At 33.6% G+C, this 13899-nt stretch overlaps 4 protein-coding genes across 4 annotated transcripts; 2 read left to right on the plus strand and 2 right to left on the minus strand.

Annotated features, from left to right (window-relative positions):
* Positions 1–2448: 2448 nt before the first annotated feature.
* Positions 2449–3158, minus strand: PHYBLDRAFT_166484 (hypothetical protein; the record flags this gene model as incomplete). Its single annotated transcript, XM_018435426.1, has 2 exons — positions 2449–2510; positions 2879–3158. 2 exons carry the CDS (start codon positions 3156–3158, stop codon positions 2449–2451), a joined length of 342 nt encoding a protein of 113 aa, XP_018293257.1.
* Positions 3159–4879: 1721 nt separating this feature from the next.
* Positions 4880–7616, minus strand: PHYBLDRAFT_186327 (hypothetical protein). Its single transcript, XM_018439223.1, has 9 exons — positions 7401–7616; positions 7098–7297; positions 6883–7030; positions 6823–6838; positions 6253–6455; positions 6030–6151; positions 5903–5963; positions 5778–5842; positions 4880–5661 (listed from the first exon to the last, which is right to left on the minus strand). Exons 1-9 carry the CDS (start codon positions 7557–7559, stop codon positions 4986–4988), a joined length of 1650 nt encoding a protein of 549 aa, XP_018293258.1. The 5' UTR covers positions 7560–7616; the 3' UTR covers positions 4880–4985.
* A 1313-nt stretch (positions 7617–8929) lies between these two features.
* Positions 8930–10865, plus strand: PHYBLDRAFT_143483 (C2H2-type zinc finger transcription factor; the record flags this gene model as incomplete). Its single annotated transcript, XM_018430992.1, has 2 exons — positions 8930–8981; positions 10639–10865. 2 exons carry the CDS (start codon positions 8930–8932, stop codon positions 10863–10865), a joined length of 279 nt encoding a protein of 92 aa, XP_018293259.1.
* A 527-nt stretch (positions 10866–11392) lies between these two features.
* Positions 11393–13428, plus strand: PHYBLDRAFT_72015 (hypothetical protein; the record flags this gene model as incomplete). Its single annotated transcript, XM_018442581.1, has 8 exons — positions 11393–11396; positions 11465–11588; position 11730; positions 11768–11797; positions 11893–12028; positions 12182–12723; positions 12772–13296; positions 13357–13428. The coding sequence occupies 8 exons, from the start codon at positions 11393–11395 to the stop codon at positions 13426–13428; spliced, it is 1434 nt and encodes a 477-aa protein (XP_018293260.1).
* Between the last annotated feature and the right edge of the window lie 471 nt (positions 13429–13899).

Raw genomic sequence — 13899 nt, forward strand, 5'->3', positions numbered from 1 at the left:
AAATACAAACTAAACATTCCTATATTTCTCGATATAGTGGCAGTAACAGCATCTGTAGCGGTCACATTAAAATTAACTCTTGCGACTGTTTTAATGTAAATTCTGAAATGTTCTCAAAAAAGTGCCTGCAGCGGTTACATTTCAGGCAACATTATAGATAATGTACGATGACAATAAAAGTGCACCAAACTCTAGCAACCACAAAGCATAGCCTATTTTTTTCAAAATTATACAAGTGTAGATTAGAAAATAATGGGTTTAATTGCATATATTATTCTCTACCTTAAATAAAACATTTTACAAGATAAATGGTGTTAACTAACTTTTCTTGACAAGTTTATTAAGATGAAACTAGTAATTCTTTACCTTTAATTTTGTATTATTTTTTCATTGTTCTTGAAAAACATGCTCATACTTATTTGAACCATAATTAGCATATATACATATATGTTTATTTCATTAAACTCTAATAATATCTAATAGTCTACGAGACAAGTGTCTGTGACCCCTGATGTCTGGTGCACTTTTAATGATGTAGAAAAATATAAAGTATCTTTATTACCTATAGTATTTATATAAAGTTTGACAAGTATAATGTAAGCTATTTCAGCCTTTCCAACAGCTGTCTCAAATAGCTATATTTTGATTATCTTTCAGGGATTTTCCGAGAATTCATGATTGATATTGACAATATATTCCACCCGCTTCTTTCAACTCTTCTTTAATATTTTGGACACGATATTTATCTGGAGCACTACATCTGTTTTGATCGCCGTTTTTTACCGCATATATTTAACCCCTGCAAAACGCCGATTGGTTCATCATCCAGCAACCCAATTTGATCTTAAACTATCAACAATAGTTTATATAAGTCAAACTAATTGAATTCATCAATAAAATACTGCATTATTTCCATAAAGTAAAGTTACCATCTAGATTCAAGATCCAAAACTGGCTATAGTATTATAATTCTTTATATCTAACATGTTTACAAATTAAGCAATATGTAAACGCCGTGTTCGAGAGGTAAACTACTGTGTCAAATCGAAGACTAACATAAGCGCCGTGTGTAAGATAAAAGTGTCGTGTCCTAACACTCACAACTTTCATCGGTTTAAATTCAATTCACGTAATAACGTTGTTTGCTATTAAAAAACTAATATTTTTACACGCTCCTTTTTCTTCTTCTTTTTCTTCATAGCCGTGCTTACTGTCAGGGACAATTGTAAGCTTCCGGTTATACTAGGGCGTGTTTCCGGTGGGTCATACTATACTAAATATCCAAAATAGTCTTTCGACAAGGCATCAACTGCTCTCAATATTCCTAATTCAAACATTATAAGATAAGTAATTGAGCTTATACATTAGGGGTTTTCACCGGATTTGGACACTTGACTGTTGGATGTAGTGGTAATTTAATTTGAAAATCATTGGCTATGATGAACCTTCAAAAAATGAAAACTGAACATCCAAGCACCTAAAAAATTAGTTAGATATTCTAGATGTCATGACTTGGCCAAAATTTACGATGTTTTGTACTTTATGTACAGTTGATGGCAAATTTCATATAAAAGCAAAGTCAAAAATAAAGCATAATCAATCTATATAAAAGTAGTTATCTTGATACCAAATTATAAAAGTCTAACTTACTTGTAGGGAATTTGGGCTGAGACACTATATTTATGGGTACTCTAATCAAGCGTATTGTACATATGAAATTTGACGTTATGAAAGAAAGCGTATCAACCAAGATACATTAAAGGCACTCGATGGTTTTTTTATATTGGTTATTATTGAATGGTGCTTAAACTACCACTACATCCAACAGTCAAGCATCCAGAACTGCTGAAACTCCCTAATAAGAATCCTTTAACCTTATACAAGGATAGAACTTGATCTCTTAGTAGTATTCATTTACTAATTGCCTTCATTCTTATTCCTAAACGACTGATGTTATTATCTACAACTCTTACAAAGGAAAGTTTTAGAAGATTCTGTCGTATTTTTCACAAGCATCTCCTAAAAGCCGATGGAAGTTACAAATTCCCTTGAAAAATCATCTCGACCCTTTAAAATATCAGTATAGCCTCATTTTAATAAAACTCAACCTGGAATTCACTATTACACTTCTTGTTATGATGAAATATAGATAATAAATGTATAGACATTCTACTCTACTTTTTGCTCAATATTATTTCTATATTTGTTTAAGTTTACTTCCTAGTGACCCTTGAGTCTCTTTTGTGTCTACTTGTGTAAGCCAAAAAAAATCTTGTGCCCTTGAGGAAAAAGTGCACAGGCCACTTTATAGTAACCTAGAAATCGCCGTTATAGAATTTTGTACTCCATCTTTAAAGTTATTGCTATACCGATCAAGACCAAGCCCTTCATTACTTCTTTAATTCTTTGCTTCTTTACTTTACTTTACTTCACCTTACAGAGTTAATTTCAGAAATACTTTGAGTAAAAAATATTAGCTGTCAATTTTGCCGTGGAACAGTTACACAAGCCTAGTAAAAATAATATACAACTATGTCACGTTTGATCTGACGTTGTCATCTAAGACTGACAAAAAGCGCAGTCCTAAACTTAAATCGCAGATGAAATTTTTTTCTGTTACAAATAGAACCCTTCCAACGCGCGTCATTTGTTTTCTCCTTGAGCAACAACAGTCCCGGTTTCATAGTGAGGCGTCTCTTGCGACCGTTGCAGGGAGATTCTTCCATGCTACAAGCATCGGAAAGTGAAAGTTGTTACTCGCCAGCTCAGTTAATTCTGAGAAGTCGTGGGGCATGGTCTCTTTTCATTTTTGGAAGGACTACTGTGTACATCGCATCGCCAATGTGGAATCATGATGCTGGGGGGAGGGAGGTCTAACCTGTGGTGAGATGTGCTGGCTCTTCACTGCTAACCTGACTGAACTCTTTAACGGCTGACGGTGAAGCTACTGGTAGTCGAATGAGCTGGACCTTATCACCTAGTGGTAAGTTCTCTGGTGAGTTCGCACCCACATTACTCGGTGACGAGATGTGGGGCTGGATGAACGGGTGCTTTCCGTTGGTTTGCCACCATTCTAGCACCTCCTTCGCTACCAAGTCAGGTTTACGTCCTGAAGGAGATTGAGCCGCGTAATGCGGGGACAAAGAACTTGGTGTCATGCTTTTTATTCTTTTACTCAAGTAAAAGAACATTAAGTGAAATTCAATCAAATAGAATAGTTTCTTTATGTATATCTTTTAATAAATAAATAAATAATGTCTTTCTTAGCTATTAGCAACTTTAATAAAAAAAAACACGCTTTTAAACTTTTTTTTGCTTAATTGGAGAGTTCAATGTTGTAATTAGGTGGACTCGTTAATAAGAAGAAATTAATCTAATCGAGTAAACATAGAAAGAAAAAAAATACTATTCATATATTCTAAAGTGGTATTGATAACTGTGTTTAGCTGTACACATTGTTGTCTATAAAGTATATTAGGGTTAAAAGAAGACTAGTTTTTGAGAACACCGATGCCGTGAATTGTACATTATTAAATTAGGCCAATCCGGATGGACATTGTAAAGATGATCCATTGGAATTAGAGAAAGAGAGACAGAGAAGAAACAAAAATAAATAAATAAATGTGAAAAGCAAAGGGTGAAAATAATGAAGAGAGATGAGAGATGAAAAGGAATAAAGAAATGTGTATGAAATAGAGACAGAAAAGGGTGTGGGGAATTGAATGCACAAGTAATGTCCTCATTGTATTTACAGACTGTCCGCAATAAGTCCAACATAAACGTATTTATGAAATAATAACCACTATCTACAAGGTTTTTTGTACTTTGAATATCAGTGAATACTTGGTACTTTTCATTCGTTGTTGCATACATTCGTACACATGCACAATTGTATTCACAGTGCAAAATACGATTTGAATTCAGATAAGAGTAAACAAGTATTGGCAATCACCAAATACAGCATTCAACATTCTGTATAAAAATAATTTGCTAACGATGTACCGACAATCTTTATATTACAGCCCTTAAAGATAAGCTGTTAAGCATTTGGATATATTAAAAAAGCAAGACATGGATATCATAAAAGAGGTATACTGTCATATTGAATTTCGTGAGGTTGAATTTTTATATATTGATGTTGGATATTATAGCTGATAGATTGATTAGTAGAGTTTGTTTGTATGTTGTTATTGTTTTTTGTTTTGTTTAGGTGCGAGCGGTCAAGATATACCATAGTGAAAGTAAAATGGCCGACTATATAAACCTTTTTTTAAAGAAAATAACAATAAAAGTAAATAGGATAATTGTGGTGCTAAATGAGCTGAGGAATAATACTTCATTTAAGCTGCATAACCCTGCATTGTATTTTATTTTATTTACAAGAGTAGTAAATTGTTGCGGTTTCTTTTATGGTAGCTTCTTTTGGTGTGAAAGAATTGTCATGTATGACCTAAAAGTGGGGTAATTTTCTGATAATTCTTGTATTGCAATTGTATTCTTTTTGCAAAAAAAAACCCCATTACGCTTTTAATGGTTTTAGTCTTTCATTCGTATTACACAAGTAATCAACCTATCATTTGTCATAATCTCATCTAATCTCATATTTAATTTACTCAGGTTATTGGTAGTCGGTCTTTCTGCTCAAATGGAAGCCGTTGCTCTGTACCCCGTGGGAAGAACCCCACCAAAACTTTCTCTCTCTCTTTGCTCGAAATTTTCTGACATTCGTGATTCCAATATATCGTCATTTAAACCCTTTATTTCTACCACAAATTTATAAATAGTTTCTTTTTTGTAATTTTGATTTTATCAAAAGAACAAACCGTAACAAGCAACCTCTTTGTATTTCCAAAGATCAAGAAAAGAAAACAAAAAAAGGACCTCTTCAACTAACTTCCGCTTTATTGTAGTATTAATCTTTCAAAGAAAGAAGTAAAGACAAATATAAAAAAAAACACACAAACAAAGAAAAAAACAAAAACGTTTTACCAGGCCAATGTAGCCAGTACAGGGCGATGATCACTAATATAAAGGTTGTCGTCGTACTGATTGGGAAGGACGGCAAAAGTTTTGACCTTGACCTTGGAAGAATTCTTCAAAATCATGATATAATCTAATCTCAATGGGGCGTTCTCTGCATCAATACCTACACCGAAGCTTGTGAAGGTCTCTGCAAATCCAAAAGGACCACTCAGAGAACCAACCGCTCTTTCATCTGTCAGACGTGTGACCAGCTCATATCTTGCGTCTAAAAAGACGGGCTCCTGATCCTGATCCAGATTCTGTTGCCCCTGTTCGGTGAGGTGCTTGAGCATACCTCTTCGGAAAACATGGTGGGTGGGTAAAGTGATGTTATTTTCGGTTGTCCGGACAGGGCGGCCGGTTCGACGACTAAAAGCCGAGGCAAGCTTCTGGTTAAGGTCTTCAAGATGGTTCAGAGTAGAGTTTTGGTCCTTGCGGCCTTCATAATGGGCTCCTGTAAGGCTCAAGTAGGCAGGATCGTCTTCGGGAGAGTTGAAGTCTCCAAGAAGAACAACAACCTTTTGAATATCCTTTGTGTGCTTGAGCAAGAAATCGGCCGCACCCTTACGAGCTTCAATACCCTTGTGGTCAAAATGGGCGTTAAGAAGAGTGAACTGACTGCCGTCGTTTCTCTTGAATCTATTATCATTTTGTCAAGGTATTGCAAACAAACAAACGCACAAATAAACACACAAATCACACAAACAAATGATAAACAAAGCAAACAAAGCAAACAAACAAACAAACAAACTTACTCTACTTGGGTGACAATACGGGGGTGAGATGCGTCCCATCCTTTGCTTCCAGGAACTGTAGGGGTCTTTTATTTTTTGAAAGAAAAGAAGCATTGGTGATAAATAATTGTGTCAATAAAACCTACAATTTTATCTGAAATACCTCGGACAACCAGTGCAAAGCCCAACTTTCCACTGTTACGCTCTCTCTACAAGAATCATATATCAAATATAAACTTCCAAATCGACCGTTATTTATTTTGCTTTATGTACCTTTTGTAAAACACGGCGCAATATTCACCTTCCTCCTTTCCGTCATTTCTACCGGCACCAACCCATTCGTACTCGTCGTTGAGCAATGACTCTAAGTCTGTTACTTGATGAAGTACGGGTTCCTAATGAGCTTATTTTTTTTAGTACTTGATTTCAACGCAATCCTAATGTGATTGTAAAGTATCATGGCTGTTATCGTTTTTCAATATTTCCTTGTTTTTACCTGAATACCGACGATGTCTGGAGAATAGAGAAGGATAGTGTCAGCAATTTTCCACTTGCGAATAGACCAGGGTTGTTCGTGATCCAATCCACCCTCTTGGGCTATCTCGGGTGGGGCAGCAAAGGCTTGAAGAGTAGACTCTTTGCCATGGTCGTGACGGACGTTAAAGGTCATAAATCTGAGAGATTTTTCGCTGGCCATAGCTATATAATATAAACAGTAGTGTTATCAAGAGAGAGAGAAAAGAGGAGTGCAGAGGACGAGGTTTTAAAAAGGTGTTTGGAATAAGATGACGACTGCTCCAAATTTTAGTCAGTGTGCATTGATTCATTCACTCCGACAAAGAGACCAACCTCCCACACACCCTTCTAATCCTAAGTCCTATTATCCTCCTCCTCTTCCTCTTTTTCCACTCTTTCCTTCCAATTGTTCTACGCGTATATTATATATATAAATATATAAATATATAAATATATAAATATATATTTTTGTGTGAGTTTTATGTTACATGTTCTTTTCTCGTGCTTCTTGACTTTGAATTGAGTTTCTTATTCTCTATGCTTCTTTTACATGTCTCAACATATCTCTATGTGTGTAAACTAACTGTAAATACATATTAAGTGATATAACATTGAGAATCATGAACAATGATTTAATTTTATTATTTAATATTTTTTTGTAAACAGGATGTGGTTGAATAATAATAGGATTGATGGTTGTGACGGTGGTGACGATGGTGACAGTGGTGACAGTGGTGGTTGTAATATCGGTTGTAATACTAGTGTAAATGTATGTATGTAGTATATGTATAGATTATTTTGTTTTTGGTTGTTGTTTTTTTTTACTGTGCTGTGGTTTGGCTAGGAGTCTCAAGGACCTTCTTGGTCTCTTCGACTTCCTTGTCCTTTCCACCGTAAAGGATGTCGTATCTCTTACGGGTCGACTCGTCCAACATAGCGGCGCGTCCTCTGCGCTCAAAGTTTACCATGTAACGATCAGACTTGTAGGCTCCACCACCAAGAGAGAAGCACATTACAATATAAAACTAATTGTGATAAAGAATATATAAAAAAAAGAGGTTATTCCTTTTCTCTCTTTTCTTTGCTCTCTTGCCCATAAAAACCCAAATACCCAAACACGATACATACCTTGTTTACAGTTTGTGTCTTACGGTACCATGGGAAGAAAGAGTAGGCGAGTCCAGAAACAAAGAGACCGACACCAGCCCATTGTGCCATTCCGATGAACCAACCCTTCATGGCATATCTGCTAGCATTGTCTTGTTCGGTTTGTGTGACGACTCTCATGATGGTTTATTGGTTTGTTGGTTGGTTGGTTGGTTCTGACGAAATAAATAAATAAATAGAGAGAGAGAGAAAGACAAAAAGTGATTGAAATTTTATTATTTTATTATTTCTATTATTTATTTACTTTATACCGTTTTTTTAAGTGGAAATATATCGGGTGAACAATTAACCAAATATATTTATTTTTCCAAAGTTCCAAAATATATTTGTACTTCTCCGCCATGACCCGAATGGTTGCCATTCAAACAGCTAAGAATTATGTGTACATATATGTAGATATGTTTTAACTTTCTTCCAAATATCTGTCACCAACCACTCAAGCCATCAATGAAAAAAAATGCGACTACACCAATAAAATTATGTACGTGGAATAACATTTAATTAAACAAGTCTATGGTTCCTTTTGCCTTCTGAAATTGATAGTAAATCTTGAGCCAATCACTTGAATGCCTTGATGAGTAAGCTAATAGTTTAATCGTATGATTTAGTAACTGGTTTCATTTAACTACTTCTCGTCGATCCAAAAAAAAAATCTCTACGATTCTATTTATTCTTTAATGTTTCGATATTATATATGTATAAATATAATATATTTGTGCTAGGGTTTCTATGTAAAATATGTTTTTTTTATTCAACTCCTCCAGAAAGAAAAGTAAAAGAAGAATAGCCCTTGTACTTGGAGCATCAATTAAAAATATATACTTTTAAAAAAAATGGCAGTTAGTATCATCTACGAATTCAGGGTAAAAAGACTGCGCAAAGCCAAATGGCCTTGATTTGTTTATTTATTTTGGAATTTGTGTTAAATTGAGATGTCAATATGCCATTGTGTACAAGACAAGGATTTTTGATCTTTGGAGCTTCCATTGTTTTGGGTTATGGGATATTATCAAAAGATAAAAAAAATCAGAGCAAAACTTATCAGTCCATGACAAGCCAAACCAGAAAATAAAGCTTTCTATTAGTGATCATAAAATCTTACATACATGTATCATACATAATTAGCCTATACAATAAACATATTGAAAATATTATTAAACCAAAAATCATATTTAACGTTTTTATTACATGGTGTTGGTGGTACAAATTATATCATCTGCCACGCATTTGTTTGTTAAATCAGGGTCTTACATAGTCATTAAAGCATAATGACTCTCCTTTCAAATGCAATAACAATAACACTCACTATATCTAGGAATCACATCTCCTTCAACACCTTGAATTAAAAGTGTACCCTTCATAGATATGTTTTAGATGACAAATATAAGGACATTTACAAAGCAGCCGTAATATCGGCGTCATTGGGCAACCAAAAAAAAAAGTATAATATTCGAGTCCGAACAAGGACATTTTTATGTAGTCCCCATCAAATGCCGCCTCCGATACGGATCCTGCATTTGACTCATCTCGGATGGAATATAGGTATTAACACACTTCTGTACTTCATTAAGCCACCTTTACTTTTTATCCTTTCTTTTATATATTTATTTTATCTACACTCACAGAAAAATATTGGATATTAGGCAGGTATAATATTAAATATATATAAATGGTAATATGCTTTGACTATTCTTTAATGTATTGATCAATTATATCATACAAGACACCTTTTTTTTTCTTACTAAGAAAGTTTTCTTGAACGTAGAATTTTTTTATGTCGGTAAAAGACTTTCGGTCAAATGATATTGTTTTCGAAATTTAAAACTATAAGTAAAATCCTGTTAAAGCACCCACTTGGCAATGAACCGGGGTGAGAACCAAGTTGAACAACCCGGTTCATTAGCTCGATTCATTCGGGAGATCTGATTGTCGATAATGAATGAAAGGAAAAAATAAATGACACGATAGAAAGTTTCATTATTGCATTTTTCATTTTATAAACTTTTTAATAATACAGATAGTTATATTTATATGGCAATTTGGTATATGTTCAAATAAGAAGCATTTCCTGTTATCGATCGTAATTTTTCACTATATAATCCAATTATGTAGGTGCCTAAAGTTTATCACTTACAAGTGTCTTTGTTTGACAGCTTTTTCTAATGTTACATTTAACCAAAAGTTATGGATTACCCTTCCTGGGGTAATCAATTATTTTATTAAACCAAGGATTCATTATAGACAACAGAATAAGAAGTATGGAATTGTACTTGCGTAAAAACTGAAATACGCATATGTGTTTTTATGAACCTCGTAATATCATTGCCTGTGGTATACAAACCACAATTGAGTGAAATACAAACTTTACAAACAGACTCTGCTTCATACTACATAATGCTTCTTGTCATATTATTAAGCTAACAAAGCTGTGGAATAAGTCCCTGCACTTTGCTTGTGAAGGTACATACAAAACGACAGCCTGGATCTCAGTTCCATAGAGAATTATTAATCTTATCTCAAGAACAAGCTAAATTTAGGACTTCTAGATCTAGCAAAGTATATATATACCTAAAGATCTAGATACTGTTATTAGTACAAAATGAAAATTACTCTTTATTATTATTATTATTATCATTATTTTAGTTGACGTGCATATGTGCAAGAAATTGAATTGTATTGCATTACAATAAAAATTTTATAGACCAAAGGAAGAGGTGTACGTGAAGAATTCTCATAATTTCAATTGCTTTAATAAATCTGCCTTGTATTTTCTTTTTTTTTGTTGCGTTCTTAGGAGTGTATTAGGTAAAAGTAATAGTCATGGAATAAAGAAGTTGAAAAAAGAAAGTTAAGGAAGCTGTACTCTCGCTTTATGACATTTTCTGGTTGATAAAGTATTATTTTCATTATTGGCTATCTTGTTTAAAATAATTGTTTGGAACAAATGATTAATAGCCTTTGAATCAAGGGCTTTTATTCAGATAGATAGATATCAACAAAGCCTCGCAAAGTCAGCTTCATAAATCCCAACTCATAAAATAATTCCCTGTTTTACTGTAAGTAACTAGCTCAGATGTGTATAGTTGACCTATTATAAATCTAAACTTTTCGAATCCATATATAGCTATTCAGCCACAGGCTTCCAATCAAAAAACAGGGAATAAGGAATATAAATTTCTTGGACATAAATATATTAAAGACTCTGGGGGATCTTCAAGAGCAGTTATCGAACGTCTTAATCCATACCCTTGCAAGTCCATATGCTCTACATGTGGCAAGGACTTTAGTCGTATCGGAAACTATACAAGGCATCAGAAAACCCATACCAAAGAAAAAGAGAAATGCTTTTGTCAGACATGTGGAAAGGCATACTCGAACAAGTCTAACCTCGACAGACATACCAAAATTAAGCACACCAACCCCTAAGCCCACACACTCTATGTATCATACCCTTTCTTTATTATATACTGACATTCTATTCTCAACCTTCATTTCTTTATTTTATATCAATAAATCGTTCATTATCGTCGTACGACAAATATGTTACTGATATATATATATATATGTGTGTGTATAAGAGTATATATGAATTGACGTTCATTTAATTACAGACATAGTACTCTTTGAATTAAGTTGGAAGCTCTTGTTTTTACAGTTTATGCCATGGTTTATGATTAATGTTCTGTAAAAAAAATTGATAGGTTTTTGTAATCGCATTACTATAGTGTATGTACTATTATATATACATATAGCCTATAATGGTACTTTAAAATCTAGTGATTAAATATGTTTTTCTTCTTTCTTTTGAAAAAAAGAGAAGTCAATTGTATCAAGTAGAAAATATGATGATTTTTGATATAACATATAGTTGCATGGTATAAAGAGACGTATACGATTCTATCGAACTTTTCTTTCTTTTGTTCATTCTACATTAAATACAAAATTATATAGCGATGAGTAAGTTGTAATATATATATTCCCACCTTAATGGGTGGTTAATTTGCTCTGGTTGGTAAACGAAATAGATAATACAGACCAACAGATATTAGGAAATACCTCTCATTACAAGTACCCTATTCATGAATGGTCAAATATTCCGCTATTTAGCAATATATACAGTCCTCATTTTTATACACAGGATTATACTTGGTAAATATGTGTACCAATAGTTCATGGTGTACTATTTTGCTCTACAAGAATATCTTTCTCCTAGTCTACCATACCTAACGATCTTATATTATGCTATGCTGTTATAGGTCAATTCACGTAAGGAGCTTACATATATCAAAGTGTATTCACATTTACTTGGCATGTATATATTTTTTTAGTTGAAGAAAGGGTCCAAGGAAGCCCCAGGCGTAAGTTAGTGAATAGTAATATCAATAATAATGCTATATCTCTTTTATGTTAATGTTCTTTATTTTCTATTTTTTTCTTTAAATAACATTAATAGAGTCTTATTGTGGCTACTCGACTGGCCTTGTCTGATAATTCTGCCAAGCCCTATGAGATTATGATCACATTTAGCATTAAGAAAAAGTCAGATACTTCAAAAAGTACTAGAAGAAATGGTTTGGTGCTAGAATCAAGTATGTATCAGAACTTTATAAACTAAGCCCGAATTTTACGCGTAACTAACAAAAGGGAAATAAACTGTAGGAATTGTGCATAGAACCGGGTCTGGTAGGCTAGGTGGTGTTTTGACTGCGGTTTAAGACTAACTTTGCGTATTCTGGCTCAAGATATCTTGGAAGGACTTCATGCGCCAATAACTTTGAAAGCACTAGAGCCTTACATTTATGATGATTGTTTGAATGTAGTCGTTTCTATCGATAAGTTGCCTCGTCTGTTAGGCATGTTCGGCAAATACCCTCCGGGTCATGGTTTTCTTCTAGTCGTATATGACGATTTACGTCCCAGCCCTAATGTTATCATTCGCGTATCCAAAGATGAGAAAGAAACAGAAAATGTCACCTCAGAGGCACAGATATATTACAGCAACAAACATATACTCATAAAAAACTCAGCTTGGTTTTCGAACATGTTCCTTAGCGGTATGAGAGAATCTGAAGATAGTAGAATTACTATCAGAGGAGTTGATCCACAGATATTTGGTCGCATTTTACACTTTATCTATACGCAAGAAATTCCAATCGAAAGCATGAAAGATTCTATCGATATTATTAAAGTAGCAGATCGACTTCAATTCGACAAAGTAAATACCAAAGCATTTAATGTCTTAAAGGATGGTATTTCAAGGCATAATGTTCTAGAAACCTGGCGGGTAGCTGGTAAATAATATGTATATAAATATACTAACATATTATGTTAGTGCAAATATTTAAGAGTTCAAAAGAGAGCTTATACCCCTATTGATCAATATGAATACACTGAGATTCAAGACCTTTGTTATAAGTATATGAGAAGGTACTGTGGTGATATTCTTAAATCTCCTGAGTGGCTTGATACAGATGGACAGCAAGCTACAAAGATCCTTAAAATCGATTGCTTGGATATTCCCGTCGATGAAACGATTTTCTTTGAAGCTGTAATAAATTGGAGAAAGGCAAACATCACTAGAGCAAACAGACTCTATGAAGACAATGTGTCTAATTTGTGTTCTGAACCATCGGCTGATAACAAGGTGGTGTATAACTGCGAAAATGAATTTCGGGGTGCTGATTCCAAACTGCAGGAAAAGTTTCATAAAAAGAAAGCAACTCTTTTAAAAGAGATTGATTATTATTTTGCTGAAATGGTTCGGTCTGTACGCTTTACTCAGATTAAAAAGGAATATCTAGCTGAGACAGTTCAACAAGAATGCTCTGTGAGGGATGTGTATGGATTACACTTTCTAGTGAGTATATTGATAGAATTTAGAGTCAAATCAATGTATCTAATACTTGCTTTTAAAAAGCTTAGAATGGCTTATAAGAATTTGGCGTTCTCGAAAGGAATAAAGCTTGAAAAAAACTATGGACCAAGGTAATCTACTCAAAAATAAAATAAGAAAATTACAAGAAGGAAAGAAATGACTTTTAGATATTTTTTGTAGAACTGCTTAAATCGCTTTTGTATAAATCGATTTATTGCTTGATTGATTGATTGCTTGCTTGATGTATTGCTTTAATGTGCATATTGTATCTTTTGCTTTATAAATATTTACGCTTCTAAAATAAATGACAATTATTCTAATTCGAATAAGTAAAAAGGTAAATTATGTGTATATTATAGATTGAGCTTTTCCAGAATTATTGACAGTTTTAGTCTATATATTTCTCTAGTTTAACTTTAAGCCATAACAGTCATCGTTTAGAATATTTTAAGCTTTTTAAGGCTGTGTAAGCAATGACTAAAGGTAATATCCTTATCAAAGAGAAAGATATAGTCGAGACTCAAAGAGAGACAAGAGATATATCGGATATTAATTCATAATAAATAACAACCTTTTTACAGGTCA

This window comes from Phycomyces blakesleeanus (genome assembly GCF_001638985.1).
Source record: "Phycomyces blakesleeanus NRRL 1555(-) unplaced genomic scaffold PHYBLscaffold_7, whole genome shotgun sequence".
Lineage (NCBI taxonomy): Eukaryota > Fungi > Mucoromycota > Mucoromycetes > Mucorales > Phycomycetaceae > Phycomyces > Phycomyces blakesleeanus.

What these genes read in the sequence shown, in the direction of transcription:
- PHYBLDRAFT_186327 (XM_018439223.1), bottom strand. Translation starts at nt 7,559, where the DNA reads ATGAGAGTCGTCACACAAACCGAACAAGACAATGCTAGCAGATATGCC. An exon ending in AGACACAAACTGTAAACAAG is followed by an intron (nt 7,298 to 7,400) that starts GTATGTATCGTG and finishes TATCACAATTAG; the next exon opens with TTTTATATTGTAATGTGCTT. An exon ending in CAGACATCGTCGGTATTCAG is followed by an intron (nt 6,152 to 6,252) that starts GTAAAAACAAGG and finishes TAAGCTCATTAG; the next exon opens with GAACCCGTACTTCATCAAGT.